Raw genomic sequence first — 25,681 nt, forward strand, 5'->3', positions numbered from 1 at the left:
CAAGTTTAACGTTCCTCACCTATCGAGTAACCCTTATAAGTCATGAAATAAAAACCCCGATTAAGCTAATTGCCCAAACAAATTGTTGGTGCATATCTGTGACAACAGCTTAGATTTGGATTTTGGATATCTTGTAATTAGTTAAACGATAAACAGTTAGCGGGTTTAGCTTTGTAATAGTTAGAGAGTGGCTGAGAGATTTCTTGTGGGTCTTGAATTGATTGTAAACCTTGTGTTGGATAATCAATAGAAGACCCGATTGAAAGTGATTGTTTCGTGTTTGTCATCTTTATTCTTGTTTCTGTTTGTTCGATTGATCAAGGGGATTCCGCACCCTTGGTTGATTATCAATCTCGTTACGATCCACGGGATAGGGACCTACAATTGGTATCAGAGCATTAGGCTCTTGAAGGCTCGGTTCAGAATTATGCTTGGCAGATTTGGGTGAAAAAATTTCGAAATTTTTGAAACCTGAAATTAGGGTTTCGAATTTTTTAAGTTCTGATAATTTTTCTGCGAATTTGTTAGTGTTTGATCAGTTTGTTCGTTTGATTGCTGATTTACAGGTTTTCAGGACAGTATTTGGTTGTTTTTGAAGAGTATTTGGTTGGAATTCGAAGACTGTTCTTCGTGTTTATCATATTGTTTTCAAAAAATTACTGATATTTTGCCTTGTGATTTTGCAGGAAACTGTTAAAAGAATATGGTAAATCATCAGAATTTTCGAGAAGATTGAATTTCCAAATTTACAGACCAGCGAAACTAACTGTACTAGCGAAATTAACAGTCCAGCGAAGTTATCGGCGAATTTAAAATCCAAAGGCGACTTTGGTAACCGTGTTAAGTAACAGACCAGCGAAATTAACTGACTCAATAGCGAAATTAATAGAGAAATTAAAACCAGCAAATTTAAAAGTGGTGGAATATTTTCTGGCAAGCGTTGCAAATAGAATTGATCCATAGCTCGTTTGACAAAACCGTCTGCACCTTTGAATTCCTTGCATTTTTAGGACAAAAAAACTCTGGAAAATCCCGAATTCGGTTTTCGACGTTATATATCATTGGATTCGTCTTTTCGAGACGATTCTAACGGTGTAATTTGGTAACCACTGTTTTCGCTGATATTTTGTATGGTTTTCTCAGTCTGCAACATTTAAAATGTCGAACATGACCAATTTGAATGCACCTAAGATGATGAAGGTGGAGAATTATCTTACATGGAAGGACAGCTTCCAATCGTTCATTGAATCTCAGGATGCACGCATGTGGATCTGAATTGTAGATGGGTACACAAACCCAACACACGATTATGAGGGCAGACCACGTAGAACAGACTATGTGAACATGCAAGAGGATGATAAAAAGATGTATGAGGCTGAAAAGAGAGCCTTAGCTGCTATTAAGATGTCCTTACCTGATGGCATCAAGCATACCTTTAATAAGTACACTAATTCAAAGGATATTTGGGATGCATTACAAAGGCGATATCAGGGAAATGAGAGTGCCACTCAGGCATTCATGGCAGAGATAGTGCCAGTTGATAAGGCTGAAACTATTGTGAATGATGCTGAGGCTGAAGTGAAAAATGCTGAATCAAAAGTGGATGCTGAAGTAGAGAAAGAGAGTGAAGCTGAACAAGTTATTGCTGATCAAACTACAGAAGTTCATAAGGAAGAGGTACAATTTAATTTTGTGTGTTTAAGATGTCGTGAATTACAGGGTGAGGTTGACAGGTTGTCAACACAAAACCAAAGTCTGGTGAGCGAGATGTCGAACATAAAAGAGTCAAACTTTTTTGCCAAAAGAAATGAATCTCTATACTTGAAGAAGATAAAAGGTTATGAAAGTGAAATCGAAGCTTTAACATGCAAATTAAACGAAAAACTTCAAGTAACAGATTTAGCTCATGACATGATGAGTGAGAAAACAAAAGAGATTTCTGAAAAATGCAAAGAGTTGTCAGATGCACAACTCAAAATTGTTGAACTTGAAAAGAAATTAAGTCAATTCAGAGATTCGTCTTTTGTTATGAAACACATGATGGGTGGGTTAAAGAAGAGTAATGACAAGACCACTGTGGGCTTCCAGGGCTTTAATGAAGTGTTAGGATCTGAGTTTGGATTGATTGTGATTTGTGTTTGAATTTAGATGAACAAATGAAAGAGTAGTGCAGCGGAATTTAAATGGAAGCAAACTTTTCACAATCAAACAGAAGAAATGCTTTCAATCATACATTTTCACCACTGAATCAAATGATTAAATTTAATTTTAAACTTCGATTACAATGTATGTATGATATGCAAACTCCCCCTCAGCCCGAGCTCAGTGTTTGTTCTTGCAGAAAGAAGATGGTGAAAGAGCTAAACAGAACAGTACAGAGTACTGTTCTATTTATAGGCACTTGCAAACCACTGAGCATCTAAGCTAACGTCACCATGAAAGTGACATCTAACCTCCTAACAAACTCTAACCTCTGATCTATACAAACACTGCTATGCTAACTACTGATATTACATTTCAATACATAAAGCAAATATAAACTGCTGCTGTTTCAGCACCAAGCTGGTTTTGACTCCTTCTTTTGTAGATGGCAGCACCAGTAGAAGCAGTGGTTCTTTTGACTTGCAGCTTTGGTGGTCTTTTTGAGACCTCTGCTTTGGAGTAGTCAGGCTTTTGTGGAGCTGTCGGATCTTTCTTCCTAAGTTCCTCCAACCTTTTATAGGTGGCCCTGACCCTAGCTTCTCCCCACTTTGACACAGAGTTCTTTGACCCATATTCAGCAATTATCAGCTCCTCTTTCATTCACTTCAGCTCTAAGGCATTTTCAGCTTCAACCTGTTTGAATTTTTCAGGGGGAGTCTGCTGGACATTATCTATGATCATTTCATGAATCCTGGCTACTTCTTTTTCAAGCTCAGGAATGGTCCAGTTTTTGTACATGTGTTTCTCCCCCTTGTATTTCTTGTAGGTCATGATATTTTCAATGTAGTCTTTTCTTAGGGTCTCATCTGCCCTTTCTGAAATTTGTTGACTAACATTTTTGGCAAATTGTTCCATTGATCTGACCTGTGTAAGGAGAAACTGATAGTTTTGCTGAAATTCCCTATCAGATTTCCCTTGTTTGTTTTTGTTAGCGATATTCTCTGCTTTCTTAGCTTTGATTTCCAAATATTCTTCAGTGTTGTTTGGCCTGGGATATCCTCTAACTGAAGGCAAGCTCCTTTTGGCAGGGTTGTCCTCATAGTAGAAAGATTTGATTTCATCTCTAACTGCTATGAGTTCTAAAGGAAACACAACACCTGCAGGAGGTAATGGCTTTTGAATTTGAGTTGAAGAGAGAGGAATGGGTTTTGAAACTGTGACAAGTGCTTGGGATTTTGAAGCTGTTGGTGGTGGTGATGGAGAATCATCATCTGATATGATAACCCTTCTCCTTTTTATTTTAGGAGAGACAGATGATGTTTTGAGTGGAACAGTGGAAGTGATTTGAGTGGCAGTGGTTTGTGACTGACTAACAGCTGTTGAAACAACTGGAGTTTCAACCACTGTTGTCATTACAGCAGATGTTGTAACATTTGTTTTCTTCTACTTTATGGCAGGAAGTGATGGTGGAGATGTTGTTTTTGGTGGTGATAAGGCAGTGGTAGTGGTGTGTGTTGAAGTGGTGTGTGTTGAAGTGAGAGCAGTTGTTGTAATAACTGAGGTACCAGCAGATGTTGGTACAACAGAGGTTGCAATAGCTGTTTGGGTGGAGGTTTGATGTTGGTGGCTTTGGATGGTGGTTTTGGAGTATGCGTTGAAAACTGGATGGTGTGGATTTGGGTTTCCTTACTTTTCTAGTAAGATTTCTTTTTGGAACAGGATTTTGATCATCCTTTTCACCAGAACAACCCTGCTCATTCAGCTTCATGAAAGCTCTCTTCTCCTCATTCCACCTTGATAAATCCTTTGCCGCTCTATCCCTTTTTACACTTATGATACTATCATCAAGTGCATTCTGGGTCACATCAACCTTCTTGCTTCCATCTGGCAAGGGAACTTCTCTGAGCATTGCATCTTTTCTGTATCAAGATATAGCCCATTATCAATCCCTTTCTTTATCCACTCCTTAATTTTCTCCCCCTTTTTGGCATTATCTGAGGGGATTTCATCAATGAAGAGAACTGTCGGAGGAGCAGTGCCAGCGGTTGTCAACAGATGGGCCTTGAGAGCCTTAATGTCATCCTTTGTATCTTTGTACCTAGACTCCATTACATTTTTGAGCTCTTGAACATGTTTTTCATGCTGCTGCTCAGCCATCTGGTGTTGTTGGTGGAGAAATGGTTGAAAAAGATTCCAGAGCTCATTTGTAACATCTGCTGGTGGTGGAGCAGGTGCTTGAGGTGGAACAGCAGTGGATTGTACCATTTGAACTGTCAACAACTGATGCAGCATGTCTTTGATTTCTGCAACAGTGGTATCCAGTTTTTCAACTCTGTCCGTCAATTCCTGGTACTTTAAACCATCACCCAATTTAATGGGATCATCTGATTTCCCACTAGCAGTGGTTTTATCAGAAGTTGAGGTATGGAGTGTACTCCAAACATCAACAACTGATACCCCTTTGTCTTGGTACTGGGGTCTTCTTCCTTCAACACTTGATAATCTTTTGATGGAACCAGTGGTTAATAAAAACTCACTAGTAGATAACAGAGGTGTTATGGAAGGAATTGCCTCCAAGGAAGTCTTATTGATGTAACCATTGTCCAAGTGTAAACCTGTAGGTTCAACACTTGTAGTGGCTGCTTCACTTGGAATACCACCAAGAGTTACTTGTAACTCAAGGGGTGTAACCTCCTCGGGTTGTGTTGGTGGGTTAGCAAAGATTGATACATCAGGCCCAGTCTTTTGTTGAGGTATATTCTCATGGACAGGTGATTGAGAAGGACTGGTTTGTGCCAGGTTCAGATCAATTGCATCCAACAGTAGTTTGGTGTTTGGGGAATTGGGGATGTGAAGGTAGGTTTAGAAAGTGGAATTGCCCCGGGTATTGGGCTGTGGAGGATGGAAACGAGTGCTTCCAGAGCCTCATGATGTGGTGACCCTGTTTGTACAACATGTTCTTTTTGTGAAGCGACAGGAGGAGTTTCAGGTATAGGTTGAGATATTTATACCAACTGCTGTAAGGAAGTAGCAACAGTGGTTTGTTGTGACTTTTGTGTTGTCACAGGCAGTTGCTCTGGTATCTCATCCTCCAGAGTTGCCTTTTTGATAGGTTTGGGGGGTTTTTGATTTTTCTTTTTCTGTGGCTTTTTGGTGATTTTAGGTGTGGGTTTCAAGGCAGTTGTGTTGCTACCTTGATCACCTTGAGCAGTGGGCTCAGCAGCAGATACCTGAGGAGTAGTGTTTGCTGCTAAAATCTGCTTAGGCACCTCTGCTTGTGTTTTGCAAGGTGTTGACATTCTTGTAAATGTTTCAGAAGTTAAGCTTTTTATTTGAAAAGAGTCACCTTGATTTATTACCGCAATATCATTCTTACTGAATTTTTTCTCAAAATAATAACTTAAAAATCTTGGAAACAGTAAGAATGATTTTGTTTCAACATTTTTAACCAGATCATTGAAGATTACCTTGGAATAGTTAATATTTTCTCCCTGTAAAATAGCATATCCCAAGTTTTGAATCTTCATTGGTATTTCATTAAAAGAAGTGGTTTTATTTGAAACACACACGAGGAGGGTATGGAATAAAAATCTTGTTGCAGGAGGGAAGAAGCCTTTTTCTAAGGTATCCCTCTTCATCATTGTGTCTGCATACCCTCTCTCAATGAAGTCAATTTTTAACTCGTTTTTAGGGAAAGAATCTGTACCTTCCTGATCAGCGAGCTGAAAGACCTCAGATATGGATTGCGGTGTTATTCGGACTGCTTTCTTCTTCAGAGTAGAGTTAATGGCTATGACATCTTCTCCTTGTTTTTCAAGGGTACAATTTTTCCAAAACTCTCTCTGAGTTAGCAGGTAAATGGGTGCATCAACGGTTAACAAAGTTTTGTACTTTGATGCGTTGATCATATCGAGGATAGAATCAAATGTATCGATGGTGCCGGGTTTTGTGAGAAGACCCAGTAGATTATGAGACGGTTTGTGTGGGATTTCTGTGGAGGTAGCCTTTTGAGAGGCCCCTTTGGAAGATTTTGCGGATGATTTCGATTTTGTCTTTTTGAAGATGAGAATCGAAGATGAGAATCGAAGATGAGAATGTGGAGAAATTTGATAGAATGGATTGGAAACTGCTTTGAGAAGAGAATTTTTAAGAATTCAATTCGACAGTGAAACCCTGTTTGGGTTTTGAAAGGGGGTTTTATTGATGAAAAGTGAATGCTGACGTCGCAACGGTTACAAAAGGTCTGACCACTAAGTACTGTCCGCATGCCATCCCCTGGTGAAGTAAAGGACAGTACTTTTGAACAGTACATTTTGTGAAAACAACTGGTGAAGGCAGTAGTTGTAATGGTAATGGAGGACAGTGGATGCTTTTTACCATCAGTAGATAGCTCAGCAGTGGATACAACACTGATTTTGACCATCAGTGGTTATCAAAGGAAAATGAGAACAGGGGATGACTTTCAGCAGTGGACAGACTTTTGAAGTAGCACAGACTTTTGAACCCATCAGTGGTGATGGCAGACTTTTAGGATTTTAATGAAAAATTTAGTTTTAGCTATTTTTAAGGATGGATTTTTGATTTTCTGAAAACATTTTAATGCTTTTTTATTCATAGAAGAACAGGATTTTGCCCGTTATTCCATGTTTAGCATGCCAATCCTAGAGATCAAGCTTTCAAAGGTGGATGTGTCTAATGCTTTGGTTAGCACATCTGCCAGCTGATCCTTAGTTGGAACATGATGCAGAGAAATCAAACCTTTTTCATAGCAATCCCTCACAAAGTGATGTCTGATGTCGATGTGTTTGGTGGTTGAGTGGGAAACTGGATTTTTGATGATATTTTCTGCTGCCTGGCTATCCAACATGAGTGGTGTCTTCAAGGCAGTGATACCAAAATCCAGTAACTGATTCTGAAGCCAGAGCAGTTGGGCTGTACAGCTTGCAGCAGCTATATATTCTGCCTCAACAGTGGATGTGGAAACAGCTGCTTGCTTTTTGCTTTGCCAAGACACTAAGCAGTTGCCTAGGAATTGGCACCCTCCTGAAGTGAACTTCCTTGTTTTATCACATCCAGCAAAGTCACTATCTGAAAAACCTGAAAGCTCAATTTTACCATCAGCTGGATACCAAATACCAAGTGTGGGAGCACCTTTGAGGTATCTGAATATCCTTTTTACAGCAATAAGGTTTGACTTTCTAGGGGCTGATTGGGATCTTGCACAGACACATGTTGCAAACATGATATCTGGTCTAGATGCAGTTAGGTACAATAAAGACCCAATCATGCTTCTATATAAGGTCTGATCAACCAAATCATCCTTTTCTTCAGACATGACCAATTTATTGGTTGCAATGGGTGTACTACATGGCTTACAATCATCCATATCAAATTTCTTTAAAAGTTCTTTGGCATATTTCCCTTGATGGATGAAAGTACCATTTTGCAGCTGCCTTACTTGGAGACCAAGAAAGCACTGGAGTTCACCCATTGCACTCATTTCAAACTCAGCTGTTATGAGTTGCTTGAACTCTTCACACATTTTATTACATGTGCTTCCAAAAATGATGTCATCCACATAAATCTGGACAATCATCAAATCCTTCCCTCTCCATTTTAAAAACAGTGTTTTATCAATCCTGCCTCTGGTGAAACCAATGGAAAGTAAAAAGGTGGACAGAGTTTCATACCAGGCCCTTGGTGCTTGTTTCAAGCCATACAAAGGTTTATTTAGCTTGTAGACATGATCTGGATTAAATGGATCCTCAAAACCTGGAGGTTGACAAACATAAACCTCCTCTTGAATCTTACCATAGAGGAATGCACATTTGATATCCATTTGATACACCTTGATGTTGTGGTTGACAGCAAAGGCCAGAAAGAGTCTGATAGCTTCAAGTCGTGCTACAGGGGCAAATGTTTCATCATAGTCAATACCCTCTTCTTGTCTGTAACCTTGAACCACAAGCCTGGCTTTATTCTTGACAACAATACCCCTTTCATCAGTTTTGTTTTTTAAGACCCACTTTGTGCCAATAGGACTTAAATTCTCTGGCAATGGTATAAGCTCCCATACTTGTTGTCTTCTAAACTGTTGGAGCTCCTCTTGCATGGCTTCTACCCAGCTGTTGTCTTTCAGTGCCTCTTGGTACTTGACTGGCTGATGGAGTGATAGAAAACCAGTAAAAAGACAAATGTTTTGGGACTGCTTTCTTGTGAGCACCCCTTCATTGATGTTGCCAATAATTTGATCTGGTGGATGAGATTTCAAGAAGATGAGCTCTCCTTGGTATGGAATAATGGCATTGAGTGGTGAGGGCTGCAGATGTGTATCATCTGAGCTAACCACTGCTGGTGACTTTGATGACTCAGCAGTGGCTTCAAAAGGTGGTGGCATAGGAGGTAATGGTGTGGACACCTTCTGACTTTGATCCACTGTTTGAGTACTTTTGTCAGCAGTGTTTGATGAGGTGGAAGCAGTGGTTAAAGAGCTACTTTGGTTAACAACTGTTGAGGTAGCAGTGGTTGAGCTTTGACAACTATTTTGAACAACTGATGCTCTTCCTGTTGAGGCAGACTTTTGAGGAATGATGATCTCATATCCATAGTCTGGTGATGAATCTTCTGATGGACCTGCACTGTTAGTCTTGACAACAGTATTTTCAAAAGTGAATTTTTCAAGTTCAAACAATTCTGCAAGATTTGCAGGGATTTTCATTGAAGAAAGTTCATTGAACTTTACATTCAAAGTCTCTTCCACTGCTTTGGTCCGTGTATTAAACACTTTGTAGGCCTTAGCAGTGGTTGAGTATCCTAGGTGGTATCCCATATCAATTTTGGCTGCAAACTTTGAGATAGAATCTTTTAAGTTTAGAATGAAGCATGGGCAACCAAAAACTTTGACATATGAGATTAATGACTTTATTTTATACAGAATTTCATAAGCAGTCTTTTTGTGCCTGGGGTTGATCAAAACTCTGTTTTGGACATAGCAAGCAGTGTTTACTGCCTCTGCCCAAAAAGTTAATGGCAAACCTGAATCTGCAAGCATGGTTCTGGCAGCCTCAATCAATGTTCTGTTCTTTCTTTCAACAACCCCATTTTGCTCTGGTTTTCTAGGGATGTTGTACTGCCTTACAATCCCTTTCTTCACACAGAAGGCATCTAACTCCTTATTTTTGAATTCTGTGCCATTGTCATTCCTGAAGACTTTTACTGGAAGGTCAAATTGCCTTTCAACCCGTGTCACAAAGTCTTGCAAAATGCCTGCAGTCTCATCTTTTGAGTGTAAAAAGAAGGTCCATGTAAACCTAGAGAAGTCATCAACAATAACCAAGCAATATCTCTTCTTTTTGAGATTCATGACTTGCACTGGGCCAAACAAATCCATGTGCAGCATTTGCAAACACTGGGTTGTTTTGGACTCTTCAATGGACTTAAAAGAGCTTTTATGTTGTTTTCCTTTTAAACAGGAAACACAGTGTTCAGGACATGAAAACATTTTTTGTGGTAAGCCTCTTACTAAGCCATTTTTTGAAATTTCATTGATTGTTTTGAGATTTGTGTGTCCCAGTCTTTTGTGCCATAGCTCTGTCTCTTTGTTAGAGGCAGCTGAGAACAGACAGGTATCAGCTCTGGGACACTCTCTTGACATGTCAACAACATAAACATTGCCACTTCTTTGAGCAACAAGTTTTGTTGAGCCTTTCTTGATTATTGCTTCAATCTTACTAACCATTTCTGGTCCAACAATCCTACAACAATCCTTTGTGAAGAATGAGCCAAACCCTTTATCACTCATTTGAGATACACTCAGGAGGTTGAATTTCAGATTGTCAATAAGATTGACATTTTCAAATTTTACATTTCCAGACTGAACTGTACCAGACCCCAAAACTTTCCCTTTACTATTATTCCCAAAGGATATATCACCCCCTCCATGGATTTTGAAATCTTTGAGTAGGGCTTTACATCCTGTCATGTGCCTGGAGCCTCCACTATCTACATACCAAAGACTATCTAAGCATGCAGAAGCTCCCTGCACATGAAGTAAAAGGATTAGTTCATTAAGGTCTCCAAAGCCAATAAGGCTTTGGATGGGGTCTCAACAGTGTCTGGGATGGAGGCAGATGTATGGACAGTGGTTAGGTCAGGGGTTTGAACATTTTTTATAATGTTTTTCTCTAACCACTGTTGGGGTCTTGACCCATCATCTGTTGATAACCAAAAGGATGCCTGTTCACTCTTGGTTTAGAGGGCTTTTTGTAAGACTCATAAACGTGTGGAATCCTTTGGTATGATGCTTTGTCCTTGCCTTTTCTGAAATGATTGGCTGGAGGTGCATCAGTCACTTGTACATCCCTTTGAACAGATGTTTGGTTCAACTGTTTTGTGACAGCAGTTTGGACAGGGACAAACAGTGGTTGTTTCTTGGTGAACTTGACAGATGATGTTGATGGACTCAAGGATGTTTTTGCAGTGTACTCATTCTTTTTTATGTCAAAGTTTTTGAGATACACACATTCTTGAGTTTTGTGATTATCTTTACCACAGATGGTGCAGCTTACAGCAGGTAAAATGATGCTTGTTTTGTTTATATCATATGCTTTTAGATGAAAACAATCTTTTGTTAGATGATTCTTCTTTTCACAGAATTCACAAAACAAGTTTTTGATCTTTTCTCTTTTCTTCCTTTTCTCAGATTCCTTTGCAACAGAGTTTTGAACCTTTGTTGGGATATCTTTGATAGGAATGATTCTTGCTTTTGGAGCTTTTACACTATCAGTGGTTGTGAAATCCATTGGTTTGAAATTTTCCAGAATATCACACTCATCAGACCATGTGGGTTTAAATTGGTATTTCTCAATTTCCTCAAAAGTTGAGGATCCCACAGATCTTTCCAGAGTAATTTTGTTACCAAGTTTGTCGGTTATTTTAACCTCTTGGCCATTTTTGTTGGTTGGAATTATCTCAGTTGAACCAGCTTGTTTTACAGCAGTGTTTTCAAGATCATCATATTTTCTATGTCCAATACCAAATTTAACATTGCTTTCATGCTGTTTTGCAAGCATAACCTCATACCCTTTACAAGACTCCACCCATCTTTCACAGGTGATCTGGGTAGACTCCAACTCCTTTTTGCAAACTTGGTATTTTTCTACCATAGTTTGGAGTTGAGTTTTGGTTATGCTATGCTCTTCTTTTAAACTGCTGATTTCTTTATCCTTTTCAGCCAATTTGTTTCTAAGTTCTTTTAATGACTTTTCAAATTTGACCTCATCAGACAAGACTTTATCCCTAAGGTTTTCATTCACCTCTTTAATGTTAGCAAATGCAATAATACAATTGTCTGAACACAGTTTTTCAAGAACTTGAGATGATACCTTAGCAGCAGCCATCATGGCACAATCACATTGATGATCATCTTCTTCATCAGTTCTCTCTTCTTTCTCACCAGCTTTCTTCAGATTTTCTTTCTCTTTGTCATCTTTGGACCAAGGGTCGGTCAGTGGTTCAACCAGGATTTCTGAATTTTCTTCCAGCAGTAGTTCACCAGCAACTGCAGTAACCACTGCTTCAGCAACTTCATCCACTGTTTCAGCACTTAGCTGTTCACCTTCAATTTCAACCCCTTTTGGTATTGACTCTAATGCCATCAAACAAAACTCATCATCAAAAGCATCATTAGAAGCATAGAGAGCAAAATTTTCATCACCAAGTTCATCAGGCATGCTACTCCAATCAACAAAGCCTTGTGTGAAAAAGTTTTGCTGATCTGGTTGTGTCACTGTTGGAGCAGCTAGTTGAGGTGCAACAGGTTGCACTTGTGCCTGAGGAACAGGGGTTTGAACATACTGAATTTGTGGAACAGTGGTTTGAACATAATGCACAGGCATAGGGGTTGCAGCATAATGAGCAGTGTTAACATGTGCTGCAGGGGCATATTGGGTATAGTGCACAGTGTTTTGTTGTTGTGGTCTAGGGTTTGAGCCAGGGTGAGTAATTATGGGACCAGTGGTTTGACTCCTACATTCCCTAGCAAAGTGACCTAGCCTATTACACTTGTAACACTTGATTTTCGACTTATCCAACCCCACCCTTAAATTCCCATGAAGCCCTGGGAATTTTCTCTCTGTTCTTTTGTAGAATTTGCTTGTTCTAACACTAAGCAAAGCCAATTGACGCAAGATGTCCATCTCTTCTAAGTCAGTGGGATCAAAATGTTGCAAATCATTCAGCTCAAAGCACAAATTATCTGACATCTGATTTTCAGTATTTGCAATGAAAGCATAATTTGCAGAGTGAGAATCAGAGTTGACAAAGTTACCCCCAGCAGTTATGTCAATAAAGTGATCATAACTCTGATCCTTACTACTGCTACCAGATTCTTCCTGACCAAACAGGGTTGTGCTGCCAAATGAATAGTCATCAGCAACTTTCCCAGACTCTTGCAACTTCTTTTTCTGGTTTAACTCCCTTTCATAGGTCAGGAGTCTACCATGGAGTTGGGTCAGGGTCAGATCTTTGAACTCAGCTAAATTTCTGGTGACAAAAGCAATTGTGTCCCATTTTTCTGGCAGTGATCTAAGGAACCTGCTATTTTGGGTTGCATTTGGAAATGTAACCTTAACAAGCCTTAGTTCACTGATGATACAACTGAAACGTTCAAATTGTTGGGTTAGTGACTCCCCTTTGATATGACAAAATGTTTCATACTGCTGATTCAGAATTTCCCTGTTGTTTTCAATAACCTCTTCCGTTCCCCCGAATTGTTCCTTCAATGCATCCCACAATTCTTTGGCACTGTTACAATGTAACAGCCCAGCATAGATTCCGTTAGGTAGTGCAGAGGCTATGATGCTAAACGCTTTGGCATCAAGTTCGAACTTCTGAAAATCTGATTCAGTGTAATTTTCAGTTGGTTTAGGAACGAACTTTTTAGTGTCCTCCGCGCTTGGCACCATAGGAACATGAGGACCGAAAACGATAGACCTCCAACATCCAGTGTTTTGTTGAGCGAGGATGTGACACATCCTTCGCTCCCAGATGTTGTACTCATTTCTTTTAAGCATAGGTGGTTTAAACAAAGAGCCAATGTTATTTTTATCATCTTGTGATTGCAACATCTTTCCGGTTGTTTTACAGGCACTGATTAATCAACTTTATCGGTGATTAAACCTTACTCTGTTTTTCAACAATACAAACAAACGATCAGTATCAACAATTTTGAGCCGAACTATTTATGTCAAAATGATTGTTAAATCAAATTTGACTGTCCAAGCTCTGATACCAATTGTTAGGATCTGAGTTTGGATTGATTGTGATTTGTGTTTGAATTTAGATGAACAAATGAAAGAGTAGTGCAGCGGAATTTAAATGGAAGCAAACTTTTCACAATCAAACAGAAGAAATGCTTTCAATCATATATTTTCACCACTAAATCAAATGATTAAATTTAATTTTAAACTTCGATTACAATGTATGTATGATATGCAAACTACCCCTCAGCCCGAGCTCAGTGTTTGTTCGTGCAGAAAGAAGATGGTGAAAGAGCTAAACAGAACAGTACAGAGTACTGTTCTATTTATAGGCACTTGCAAACCACTGAGCATCTAAGCTGACGTCACCATGAAAGTGACATCTAACCTCCTAACAAACTCTAACCTCTGATCTATACAAACACTGCTATGCTAACTACTGATATTACATTTCAATACATAAAGCAAATATAAACTGCTGCTGCATCCTTCCACTGCTGTGAACCCAGCAGTACTTGTCATGATCAGCAGTGCTTGAACCAAGGCAGTAGATTGAGCAGCATAGCTTTTAGTTCTTCAATCAGACTTTGTCTTGAGCAGTAGTTGTAGGTCAGCAGTTTGCATGATCAGCAGATAAGAGGTCAACAGATGTTGAAACCACTTTCAAGGGGAGAGACTTGCAACCAAACATCTGCTTATTCTGGATCCACTGCTCTGATCCAGTTTTGGCTTTTATTATCCATTCCTCTGGTAGGGTTCAATCCCAACATGAAGTCCCACCTCCTCTTAGTCATGACTATTCTTTCCTGCTTGATGAAGATGAGCTAACAGACTTTATGTCAACTGCACCAAGTAGTTTCGCATCCACATCAAGTCAAAGTGAGGGGTCTGAGAGTGATGATCCTAAGAAGAACAATAACAGGGAACCTTTGAAAAAGAAAAGTTCACCTCCTAAGAATAAAAATCAAACTTTTGTTAAAAAGATTAATTTTGTTCAAGGTAGTGATATGAAAAATGAAACAACTGTTATTGAAAATGAATCAAATGTAGAGTTTGCTAAAAATAAAAACAAATAAATATCTGAATCCAAGCAAACTGAACAAAATTCTTCCAAGGTATCATTATCTGATGAGGGATCTACCTCAAAGACTCCAGCTAAGAAGTCTTTGAAAAGGAGATCGTGCTTCAGGTGTCACACCAAGGGGCATGTAGCTAGCTGTTGTCCTAACAAAAAGAGTGAAGCACAAATTAGTGAAAAACAGAGAGGGAAATCATCAGAGAAGAAATGTGATAGTGAGGAGAAAGGATCAAATTCTCCAAAGAAATCTGCTCCTAAGCAACCAGAGAATGTTGCTGTTGGTGTAGATAAGGCTGAAAAAGGAACTCCACAAGTTCCTCGTTTTCAAAGAAATCAACCAAGATTTCAGCCTAGATCTCCACCAGGAAGATATGAGAGACCTAGAAGCATTTCACCAAGAATGAACAATAATAACTCAAATAATTTCAGGAGTCAAGGTCAATATCAAAATCGATACCAAAATAATGGTGGTCGAACTTTTTATAATAATGGCTTTAGAAATTACAACAATAATGCTTCTTGGAATCAAAATTCAAGGTATCAAAATCAAAATTTTCAAAGGTCAAATAGTCCAAACATATATAGGAACCCCTCAGGACCAAAGACCTAGTGGAAATCAAAATCAAATTCCATCAACAGGTCTGAGATCCAAGACTCCAGTTAGGAGTAATGGATATTGGATGGATGTTACAGTAGTTGGTGAATTTGGACGACCCAAGACCATTAAGGCTTGGTCCCCCAATCTAACTAATTTCTTAGTTGGTGTGTGCATGAGCTGCTAAGGAGGATTATCAACTTATGTTGATAGTGGCTGCTTCAGGCACATGACGGGGGATGTGAGGTTGTTGATATATATATATATATATATATATATATATATATATATATATATATATATATATATATATATATATATATATGAGTAGGGTTCGCACGGAAAGTGTGTTTTTCCTAGAAAGTCTAGGAAGCGATCTGGTCCATCCGATTGGTGTGTTAAGGGTTGAGATTAAATCAATGGCAATCTTGTAATATTTGAGTTTAATTAATTGATTGTTTTAAATGAGTAGGGGCAATTTTGTCAATGGCCGTGTTTTAAATCAATTAGATAACCGCCCAGTTCCTAAATTCAAGCGATTTTCCCTCTCTCTCTCCAAACCCATCTTGGAAACCCCAATCCCTACCAAAAATAACTACAATCATGGAAGAAGATAACTTTAGAAACGATGGAGAGCACCGGATCAAATTAAAACACTTCTCCATCTCCACCATCTCCGAGTTCATCATCACCATTCAAATATTGTTCTTATCATCTCCGTTTTCTTGTTTTAACAGCAAGCAAATTAATACAGTTGTGTTTTAGCAGCAAGCAGATTCATACAGGTGTGGTTTAGCATCCAGATTCATACATATGTGTTTTAACAGCAAGCAGATTCATACAGTTGTGTTTTAGCATTCAGATTCATACAGATGTGTTTTAACAGCAAACAAATTCATACAGATGTGTTTTAACAGCAAGCAGATTCATACAGGTGTGTTTTAACAGCAAGCAGATTCATACAGATGTGTTTTAACATCCAGATTCATACAGATGTGTTTTACCAGCAAGCAGATTCATACAGATGTGTTTTAACATCCAGATTCATACAGATGTGTTTTAACAGCAAGCAGATTCATACAGCTGTGTTTTAGCATTCAGATTCATACAGTTGTGTTTTAACAGCAAACAGATTCATACAGTTGTGTTTTAACAGCAAGCAGATTCATACACTTGTGTTTTAGCATTCAGATTCATACAGTTGTGTTTTAACAGCAATCAGATTCATACCCTGTGTTTTACCATCTTTATATTGTTGGATCTATAAAAAAAATTGACTTTAGCCCTGTAAATTGTTAAAACACAGCACCAAGAACATGCTGACAAATTCCAGTAATCTTCTGAACAATGGAATATGCGATGTAATGTGACATGGAATTTTAGTTAATGAACACATTGACTTCCAGATTTGAATTCGAAAATAATAAAAATTCCGAAAATCATGGAATTTTAGTTAATGAAGATACATTCCAAAAATAAAATTAAAATGTGAAATTACATGATAGCCCTTCTACTTAAAATCCCTCAATGACACATGTCCAATTCTTATTCCTTCCTAGACTTTCTAGGAAAAATAGACTTTCCACCCAATTCCTACTCTATATATATATATCTATATATATATATATATCTATATATATTGATTGATTTAAATTGAAGTTCAAAGTGCTGAGTCGACACACAAGATAACCTGGCAGATCTTTATACTAAAGCATTTGACAGGGCTCGCTTTGAACATTTAGTCGAACTCAACGGGATGAGGAATCCTGAATAACTGGTTTTTCATAAGAATTTTGTAAATAGTTTACTGTTTTTCTTAAAAAAATCAAAAATACAAAAACATTAAAAAATCAAAAACATAAAAAATAGAAAATCAAAAATGAGTTATCACTGTGTGAAAGAGAAGAAATGATAGTACATCAGCAAGTTAGATTGTCACACTCAAACTGAAATTAAATTGCTTAAGTGTGATAGCAGTTTCATCATATGATGTACCAGTAGGCAAAAGCATGAAATAATCAACTTACCAATGTGATATAAACCTAAATGAACTGAATATGAGTGGGGAACACATCAGTAGTGTATGGTTTAATGACCTTAATTCTTGCGTTGATAGATTGCCAAAATTTGAGGTTTTGGGTCTTTATACTGTTATTTCATCTGGGGATATCAGGGTTGTCCTTCTGCTGCATCCAGATACATGCTTCCCTAGGCACAACCAAGATATCTTAAATGAGAAAAAAATGCCAAATCCCATAAATGAAGAAGCTCTCCTAGAGAGTCATTCAAAATGTGCAAAAAGCATAAATCGTACCAAAAAAATGGTATTTGTCTTAGCCCTCGTTAGATATTTTGGCCTCTTTGCTGTACGGAAGTACTGACATGATCACCAATTATCTAAACGTTGAATATAAAACGGATGAATTCAGTATACTCACCTACTACGATGAATCTTTGTGCATACCTTGATCGCGAGGGTATATCCTGAAGTGGGACACGCTAATATATCAGTATTAAAATTACCTTAACGTATCATACGGTAATGGTACTTGAAATGTTCATGCATTTTGTTTAAGTGGACAAACATACTGGTAATCGTCTTGGACTTCTTTTCCCGAAAAATTAAATAAAGAATTATCTAATAGTGTGAAACAGTTTGATTGTGCTGATATGATCTTCTTACCGGTGATTCTCACAAAAATAGAGTGTTTATTGCTTTTGTATTTACTTGCTTTCAGAAAATATAAAAATCCAAAAATAGTGTCTTTTTCTGTTAAAAATTCTTAACGTACGGAAAACTGTTATTCTTGGAGGAATTGTTACTGATAGGGGGAGACGGTGTTAGAAAGTGAGTTCAAAATTTTAAATCAGACAGGTTCTTGTGTGTTGGATAAAAAGTTTTGCGTGTTGGTGATAAATTGAAAATGCTTAATCTGTAATACAATTTAACTATCTCTTGAATAATAATAATTTATTTAATTTTGTTGAAAAATTCTTATGGTTTCTCGAGATGTTTGTTTTATAGTATACAGATTGAAGCGGTGTGTTGCTGAGAAGTTGCTGTGAAGATGAGAGTTTGATTGGATGCATGGTAGAACCTCCTTTCTACATTGCAGACAAAGTTGAAGAGTTGAAGATTGCTTTGCAAATGCTAAACTGGAGTTTACTCAAGTGCTAACGTTTTGAAGATTTGGTGATTGGATGCATCAGCATAGGGGGAGTCTGTTGCTGACATAAGTTGTTAAAGCTGAAGCTATCCAAAGACCAAAGACAGTGCAAGATTACATGAACATTGCAAGAAGACTGAAGACAAAGTTATTTTATGAAGCTATTGTCAAGGGGGAGTTTGTTGGTGCATATTTGGGACAACAGCTTAGATTTGGTCTTTGGATATCTTGTAATTAGTTAAACGATAAACAGTTAGCGGGTTTAGCTTTGTAATAGTTGAATTAATAGAGTTTGGGCTAAACAAGACTCCCCCTTGACAATAGCTTCATAGTGTAACTTTGTCTTCAAACATCTTGTGTTCTTTTGGTCTTTGGATAGCGTCAGCTACACAGTTTCTGACATCAACACAAATTTCCAGTGAGATTTGTTAAAAAAAACCACAAATTTCCTCCCTCCCTCCTTCCTTCTCTCTCCAACCCCTCCCACGACAAATGTCTAAAAAAGACGTCCGTAAAGAGATTTGTTACCTTAAGGACACATCCACTTCCGTAAGACCAAATCCCGCACACTCCTATATTGGGCTAAAAAATGACAACTTTTAAACACAATAACTTAGCTAATGTACATTATATTTTATAGAGTAAAATACCAAAATGGTCTCTAAGTTTATGCTACTTTTGCCACATCAATCCAAAAATTAAACTTTGTTTCATTTTTGTTGTCATTTTCATCTAATTGAATGACAACAAAAATGAAATCTCAAAACGAAAATACAAAAAGTTTCATTTTTAGACTGAATTGATAAAAATAGCCTAAACTTAGAGGTCATTTTGATATTTTACTCTATTTTACATCATTTGCCCTGCCTGCGATGTGCACATATAATGTATATATGTGTGGGCGCTCGGAGGACAAAAGTGAAATAATACTAACTTTAACATTATTTTACTAATTTCGTGAAAAAATAACGTTAAAAAAGGTGAATGGTTAATCATACATCATGTGGTTACGTTGATAGCTGAAAGACACAGGGTATATGCACCAATCAATCTCTGTTCCAATTGTTTGAGTGTTATGTGTGTCTTAGGTCCAGGCAGGCTTGATACAAAACTACAATGGAGGAGGATGTCTCATTGGAAGCAGCCTCTATTCCTACTGGGTAGAGTAGGGATGAGCATTTGGTACCGGGTACCGGTACCGAACCGTACCGGGTATATTTGGTACTGGTACCGGTTCTCATTATCTTCGTTTTTCGGTACCGGTACCGGTACGGTACCGGTATTTACGGGTAAAATACCGGTAAGTACCGGTACCACTTTTCCCCATACCGAACGGGTACCGTGCTCATCCCTAAGGTAGAGGTAAGGCTGTCTACATCTACCCTACTCAGACCCTACTTTAGCTTTGCTATTGTTGGTGTGATTTATAAAAAATCAATAAAAAAAAAAGAAAGAAAAATATTAATCATTCTAATCCCAACCAAGTAGAAAAGGTCCATCCATGGTTGCACTGAAAAAAGAAAGGCGCACGTTAGTCCATGATGACAAACCAGAACTTCACTCTCACACCCTCATTGTAAAAAAAAAATCCTGCTTATATATCACCCTTTCACATAACCAGACCACTCTCTCTCTCTCTCTCTCTCTCTCTCTCTCTCTATACATACACATGTACGTATCTACATATCCAGTTGTTTACACCATATAACAACTTCCATTTTTATCAAACCACTTCTTCTCTCTCTGTTCTCATATCTTGAAGCTAAACACTCATTTGGGTATCCTTTTTTTTCCCACTTTATTAATTGTATATATGATTCCCACAAATCAAGACCAACACTCTGTTCTTGAAGCTTGTGATTTACAGAACTGAGTACAATTGCTTTCACCCTTTTTTCCTGCATTCAGTCTCACTTTTGGTAATTAATACTTGTAAAAAGACTTCAAGTTGATCAGTTTAAAGAAGAAAAAGATGATCTTTAATTTCTTTGTTTTTGTTTTTGTTTTTGTATTTTTGCAGTGCTCATTCATGCTTAAATTGTGATTATTAATTTGTTTATAAAGATGAATGTTAGAGTGAAGACAAATGTCAGGCCTATGAAACCTTTGTTAAGAGATCCTAAGGTGATTCAGGTAATTTTTTTTATCATTATTTTATTTATTTATTTTTTGTTGTGTTTTTGACAAAATTGGAAAAAAAAAAGTGGGTTGGGATTCTTTTCTTGTTGGAGGTGAATGGGAATATGGGAATTTATTTATTTACATTTTTTTGTTTATAAATGTTGAAAAAAGGTTGATGTGCAAATGCAAATGGAGGGTGAGAAAACAAGCACAACCACTAGCAACACTTGCAGAAGAGGTTCAGTGAGAGAGAGAAAGATGGCATTGCAACAAGATGTACATTGCTGTCACCATTGACTTTTTATTTAATTATTTGATGGTCATTGCTTACAAGAGTATTCAATTATTATTGAAATTATTATTATTATTTTTTTTTTTTTTTTTTTTGGGTTCAGGTGGAGAAACTGAGGAAGAGGCTTAGACATGAAGAGAATGTTCATAGAGCTTTAGAAAGAGCATTTACAAGACCTTTAGGAGCTCTCCCGCGCTTACCGCCTTATCTCCCTCCTACCGTAAATTTTTATTACAATGTTATTAAAATTTAAGTGTAATTTAGAATGGGGTTTAATTGAATTTAGTTATGGAAATTGGTAGACATTGGAACTTCTAGCAGAAGTTGCTGTTTTGGAAGAAGAAGTAGTTAGGCTTGAAGAACAAGTGGTCCATTTTAGGCAAGGCTTATATCAAGAAGCAGTTTACATTTCATCTTCAAAAAGAAATCTTGAAAATTCACTTGATTTTCAAGAACCAACAAATGGTGAAAATAAGGCTTCCAAGTTATCACCTCAAGTTGAGACCAATCCATCAACACCCATTGAAAATTCACCAGTTGTTTCAGGTAGTTTTATATTTCCTTGAAAGATAACTAATTGGTGAAAATATCTAATTGTCTTTTTTTTTTTGTTTGCAAGTTTTTATATTTCCTTGAAAGATAACTAATTAGTGAAAAGAATCTTTTTTTTCTTTGTTTGATCTATTATTTCTTGAAAGACAACTAATTAGTGAAAAAAATATCTTTTTTTTTTTCTTTGTTTGATAGTTTTATATTCTTGAAAGATAATTAATTAGTGAAGAAAAAATCTAACTTTTTTTTCTTTGTTTAATAGTTTTGGTGGGCAAAGATAACCAATCGTCAAGTGCCACTAAGAACAAGTATTGTTCGCCGAATCCTAAACCTCAAACCGTTGATACATTAGCAAGAAGATCACCGCTTGATTCCAAGTCACCAAGGAAGCGTTTAGCTCCGAAAAAACTACAGGTAAATTTAGTTTATATAACTAAATTTATGTTTTAAAAATTTGGGTCTGTATCCAAGTTTTATTGCCTACTTTCCTGAAATGTCTATGTTTGAATAAGACAAACCAAAGTACAAGGGTTTAACCCGTACGAAAGAAAAGTTTAGGGGTTTAAAAGCAATTAACCGATAATACGCCTATACTTATTTCATAGGGAATTTAGTGTAATGGGTAAAAAGATATAAACCCAAAATAATTTGTACTCATTGTAACAAAGTTTTGTTCAGTTTGAAGGTAGATTATTGGAGGCTGCAAATGTAGATGGAAAAACCAATTTAATTCAAGAAAAAGGATTGTTATCGTCGGGAGATGATGATCCAAACAAGATTTCCGAAAGTATTTTAAAATGTTTGATGAACATTTTTGTGCGAATGAGTTCAACAAGGAGTAAAAGTATGACGGAAATGTTACCTTCATTGACAACGAATGAAACCGTCAAAGAAACAGAATGTAAGGATCCTTATAACATCTGTTTTGAATACGAGAAAAGAGACGTTGGCCCGTATAAAAATTTATATGCTATTGAAGTAACTTCCATCAACAAAAACCGAACCGCGAATTCTGTGTTTTTGATACAAAGATTAAAGTAAGTTCTTTATAGTTTCAAATTATTTAATTTATTTACTTTTATTATATTTTGACCAGTTTCTAATATATTTTTTTAATCCTCCAGGCTCCTACTTGGAAAACTTGCATCAGTCAATTTAACAAGTCTTTCTCACCAAGAAAAACTTGCATTCTGGATCAATATTTATAATTCTTGCATGATGAATGTATGTTAAAATATTTGACTATTAATTTATAATTTTGAGACAAAATGTATATAATATATTTAAATCATGAAACAACCAGGCATTTCTTGAACATGGAATACCAGAAAGTCCAGATATGGTTGTTCAACTAATGCAGAAGGTAATGCAATTCAAACAAATAAATAAATTCATATGCATATATTTAATTTGTTCGAGTCGGGGGTCTCACTGAAAACAGCCTCTCTATTCCTACGGGGTAGAGGGAAGACCTTAGCTTTATTATTGGTGGGATTTACTGAGTATGATGCTGATATTTAATTTGTTCCTTACTCGGCAGGCAACAATAAATGTTGGAGGACATTATTTAAACGCGATCAGCATCGAGCATTTCATATTGAGACTGCCTTTTCATTCAAAATATGTAAGTAAATCGGTATCTTTTGTCGCAGAGATTCATTTAATATCTTTTGTAAATTTTTTTTAAATTTTTTTGTTAGACTTTTGCAAAGGGTGTAAAGAACGACGAGATAACTGCAAGAAGTGTTTTCGGGTTGGAACTATCAGAACCATTAGTAACATTTGCACTCTCCTGTGGAAGCTGGTCCTCACCTGCTGTAAGTTGTAGATAAGGTTCATAATATACATTCTTGGTACATTGAACAGAACATTTATGATAAAAGATTGTGATCTTTTATTAAATGGGCCAGGTGAATAGCATTTTTGTAACAACTTTGGTCTGATTTATGTTTCAAGATTTTGATATTTTTAAATAATTACCTAAGAAAATTGGTTTTCAAAGTGACAACGGTTAAAAATACACATGGTCAAAATAGGTGTCACAAATTTCTGACAAGACACGAAAATAATCAGGTTTTGGGTTGTCATATATAACTCATTAAATAAACATATCGTGTTTGGGTTGACTTATTTAATTAAATGGACCGTGTTCGTGTTGACTTGTTTGACCCGCTTAATTAACATGTCAACCCGCCAACCCGTTTACAGTTTGTTTAAACCATTTATTATAACCCCTAACCGTTTTTAGCACATTTTCAATTTGATTACAACCAATTTATAACACCCCCTCCCCCCCCCCCCCCCCCCAACCTATTTGACTCATTAGATAAATGGATTAAACGCATAGTGTTCATGTTGCAAGATTTCAAGGGTACCTAGGTTAGGTTTGTCGTCTTTGACACAAATTAATATATGGGTTCAACGTTACCTTAGATCGAAATTCTTGAAAGTTGGTTAAGTTGTATTACAATTTATAAAAATATTTTGCCTTTTCTGGCTTAAAAATGTCCGGTTACCTAAAATAAAAATATTTGTCTTATACAATACAGTTTTTAGATGAAATATAGAAACTGACTCATACCTGTGATCTAACAAATGAAGGTGAGAATCTACACGGGATCTCAAGTTGAAAATGAACTTGAAATCGCCAAAAAAGATTATCTACAAGCTGCAATCGCTATTTCAACCGCAAAGAAAATGGTAGCAATTCCAAAGCTATTGGATTGGTATATGCTTGATTTTGCTAAAGACATGGACTCATTGCTAGATTGGGTATGCCTTCAATTACCAAATGAAATCGGAAAACAAGCAATGAAATGTCTCGAGAGAAATAAAAGCGTACCACTTTCACATTGTCTTCGTGTTATCCCTTACGAGTTTCAGTTTAGGTACCTTTTGCACAAATAAGATCTTTTTCGCGGGCCAGTCTTATCAAGATTCTTGAGTTTTAGATTTGTATACAGTTTGATATAATACAATGGAAGTACATATATATAATCCATCCACCCCCATTGTAAGTATTTTATTCATTAAGTTGGTATAATATTTATATATTTTTTAGAAAGTTATTATGATATATGAGCTTGTTAGTGAAGAGATATGTTGTGAAAACAAGTTGAGTGTTATCAAGTGTAGGGATCTATAACAAGAACAAGAAGACATATATTGAATGCTTACAATAGAATTCAGTATCATTTCCAGTCCCCACTTTTGGCCTTGAAGTTACTTCATTCTGCACCCACATAGCCTTAAAGTTACACACATGCATGCGCGCGCGCACACACGTATATATATATATAGAGAGAGAGAGAGAGAGGGAGTGAGATTGTGAGAGAGGGTTTTTTGTATCCAATTAATTCCACTCGTATTTGCCAGCAAAAAAAACGCCTTGTTAGAAAGGATATAAATACACCTTGTAAATTGTATAAACGCACCCGTCGTCACACATAAAAACTATTTAAAAATATATAACAATACCGTCTTAAAATTAAAAAGGATAAAATTATCAATTTCAAACACAAATAACTTTACCTACTTCAATATTCTTTAATTAAACTATTAAATCAAGCATTGTATCATGTTTAATTTCAGTATAGTACTATTAAATATTTAATGAATGACAAAACTGATATATTGTGTGTTATTATATAAATAACTAGGTTAGAACCCCGTGTATTACACGGGTTTAATAAATGTAATTTTATATACTAAATAATATAAATATATATATTTATATCTTTAAAAATCCCGTTTATTACACGGGTTGAATACATGTAATTTTATATATCAAATAATAAAACAATATATATTTAATAATCTCGTTTATTACATGGGTTGAATAAATGTAATTTTATATATTAAATAATAAAAAAATGCTGTATTTTTAAGAACCTCGTGTATTGTATGAGTTGAGTAAATTTAACTTCATATATTAAATAATGAATAAAGTTACATTTTTAAGAACCTCATGAGTTATACAGGTTGAGCACATATAATTTTACATGCCAAACAATAAAAAGTTGTATTTTTATAAACCCTATGTATTATATGGATTGAATAAATCTAATTTTATATACTACATAATAAAAAAAGTTATATTTTTAAAACCCCGTGTATTACACGAATTGCATAAATTTAATTTTGTATAGTAAAAAATAAAAATGTTATATCTTTAAAAAACCTCGTTTATCACACGGGTTGAATGAATATAATAAAAATTTTTATCTTTAAAAAAAAACTAAGGAATATACTCGATATACGATGGATGGGATGATTACGGTGATGGTTCTTATAAATGTCACGTAAACATAGTGACTACCGTATATGAGTTGAGAGTTGAACACGAAAATAGAAGTATATAACCAATAAACATTGGTTAATATTTTTGTTTACCACTTATAAACATTTTTTAAATAGGTTCTACCCTTAACTACTTTAGTTTAATAAAATAAATAAATCATTTACATTATATTAATT

At 36.3% G+C, this 25,681-nt stretch overlaps 1 protein-coding gene across 3 annotated transcripts; it reads left to right on the forward strand.

Moving 5' to 3' along the window:
- Window positions 1-19,874: 19,874 nt before the first annotated feature.
- Window positions 19,875-24,258, forward strand: LOC110913934. Of its 3 annotated transcripts, XM_022158757.2 has the most exons (13): window positions 19,875-20,018; window positions 20,094-20,159; window positions 20,261-20,373; window positions 20,533-20,637; window positions 20,757-20,873; window positions 20,956-21,199; window positions 21,468-21,619; window positions 21,884-22,242; window positions 22,330-22,429; window positions 22,509-22,568; window positions 22,746-22,829; window positions 22,906-23,022; window positions 23,807-24,258. In XM_022158757.2, exons 3-13 carry the CDS (start codon window positions 20,305-20,307, stop codon window positions 24,110-24,112), a joined length of 1,713 nt encoding a protein of 570 aa, XP_022014449.1. In that variant the 5' UTR covers window positions 19,875-20,018; window positions 20,094-20,159; window positions 20,261-20,304; the 3' UTR covers window positions 24,113-24,258. The 3 variants fall into 3 exon arrangements, with proteins under 3 accessions (XP_022014449.1, XP_022014443.1, XP_022014454.1); XM_022158751.2 differs by having other exon boundaries at window positions 19,875-20,159; XM_022158762.2 differs by lacking the exon at window positions 20,094-20,159 and having other exon boundaries at window positions 19,882-20,018.
- Window positions 24,259-25,681: the final 1,423 nt, after the last annotated feature.

Source organism: Helianthus annuus, chromosome 2 (genome assembly GCF_002127325.2).
Source record: "Helianthus annuus cultivar XRQ/B chromosome 2, HanXRQr2.0-SUNRISE, whole genome shotgun sequence".
In the NCBI taxonomy this organism is placed as follows: domain Eukaryota; kingdom Viridiplantae; phylum Streptophyta; class Magnoliopsida; order Asterales; family Asteraceae; genus Helianthus; species Helianthus annuus.

Bases quoted from the DNA above. Each gene is read 5' to 3' on its own strand.
- LOC110913934 (XM_022158751.2), top strand. From the start codon at position 20,305: ATGAATGTTAGAGTGAAGACAAATGTCAGGCCTATGAAACCTTTGTTA. The intron at 20,874-20,955 runs GTAAATTTTTAT...GGAAATTGGTAG, and splicing joins CGCCTTATCTCCCTCCTACC to ACATTGGAACTTCTAGCAGA. The intron at 22,569-22,745 runs GTAATGCAATTC...CTTACTCGGCAG, and splicing joins TTGTTCAACTAATGCAGAAG to GCAACAATAAATGTTGGAGG.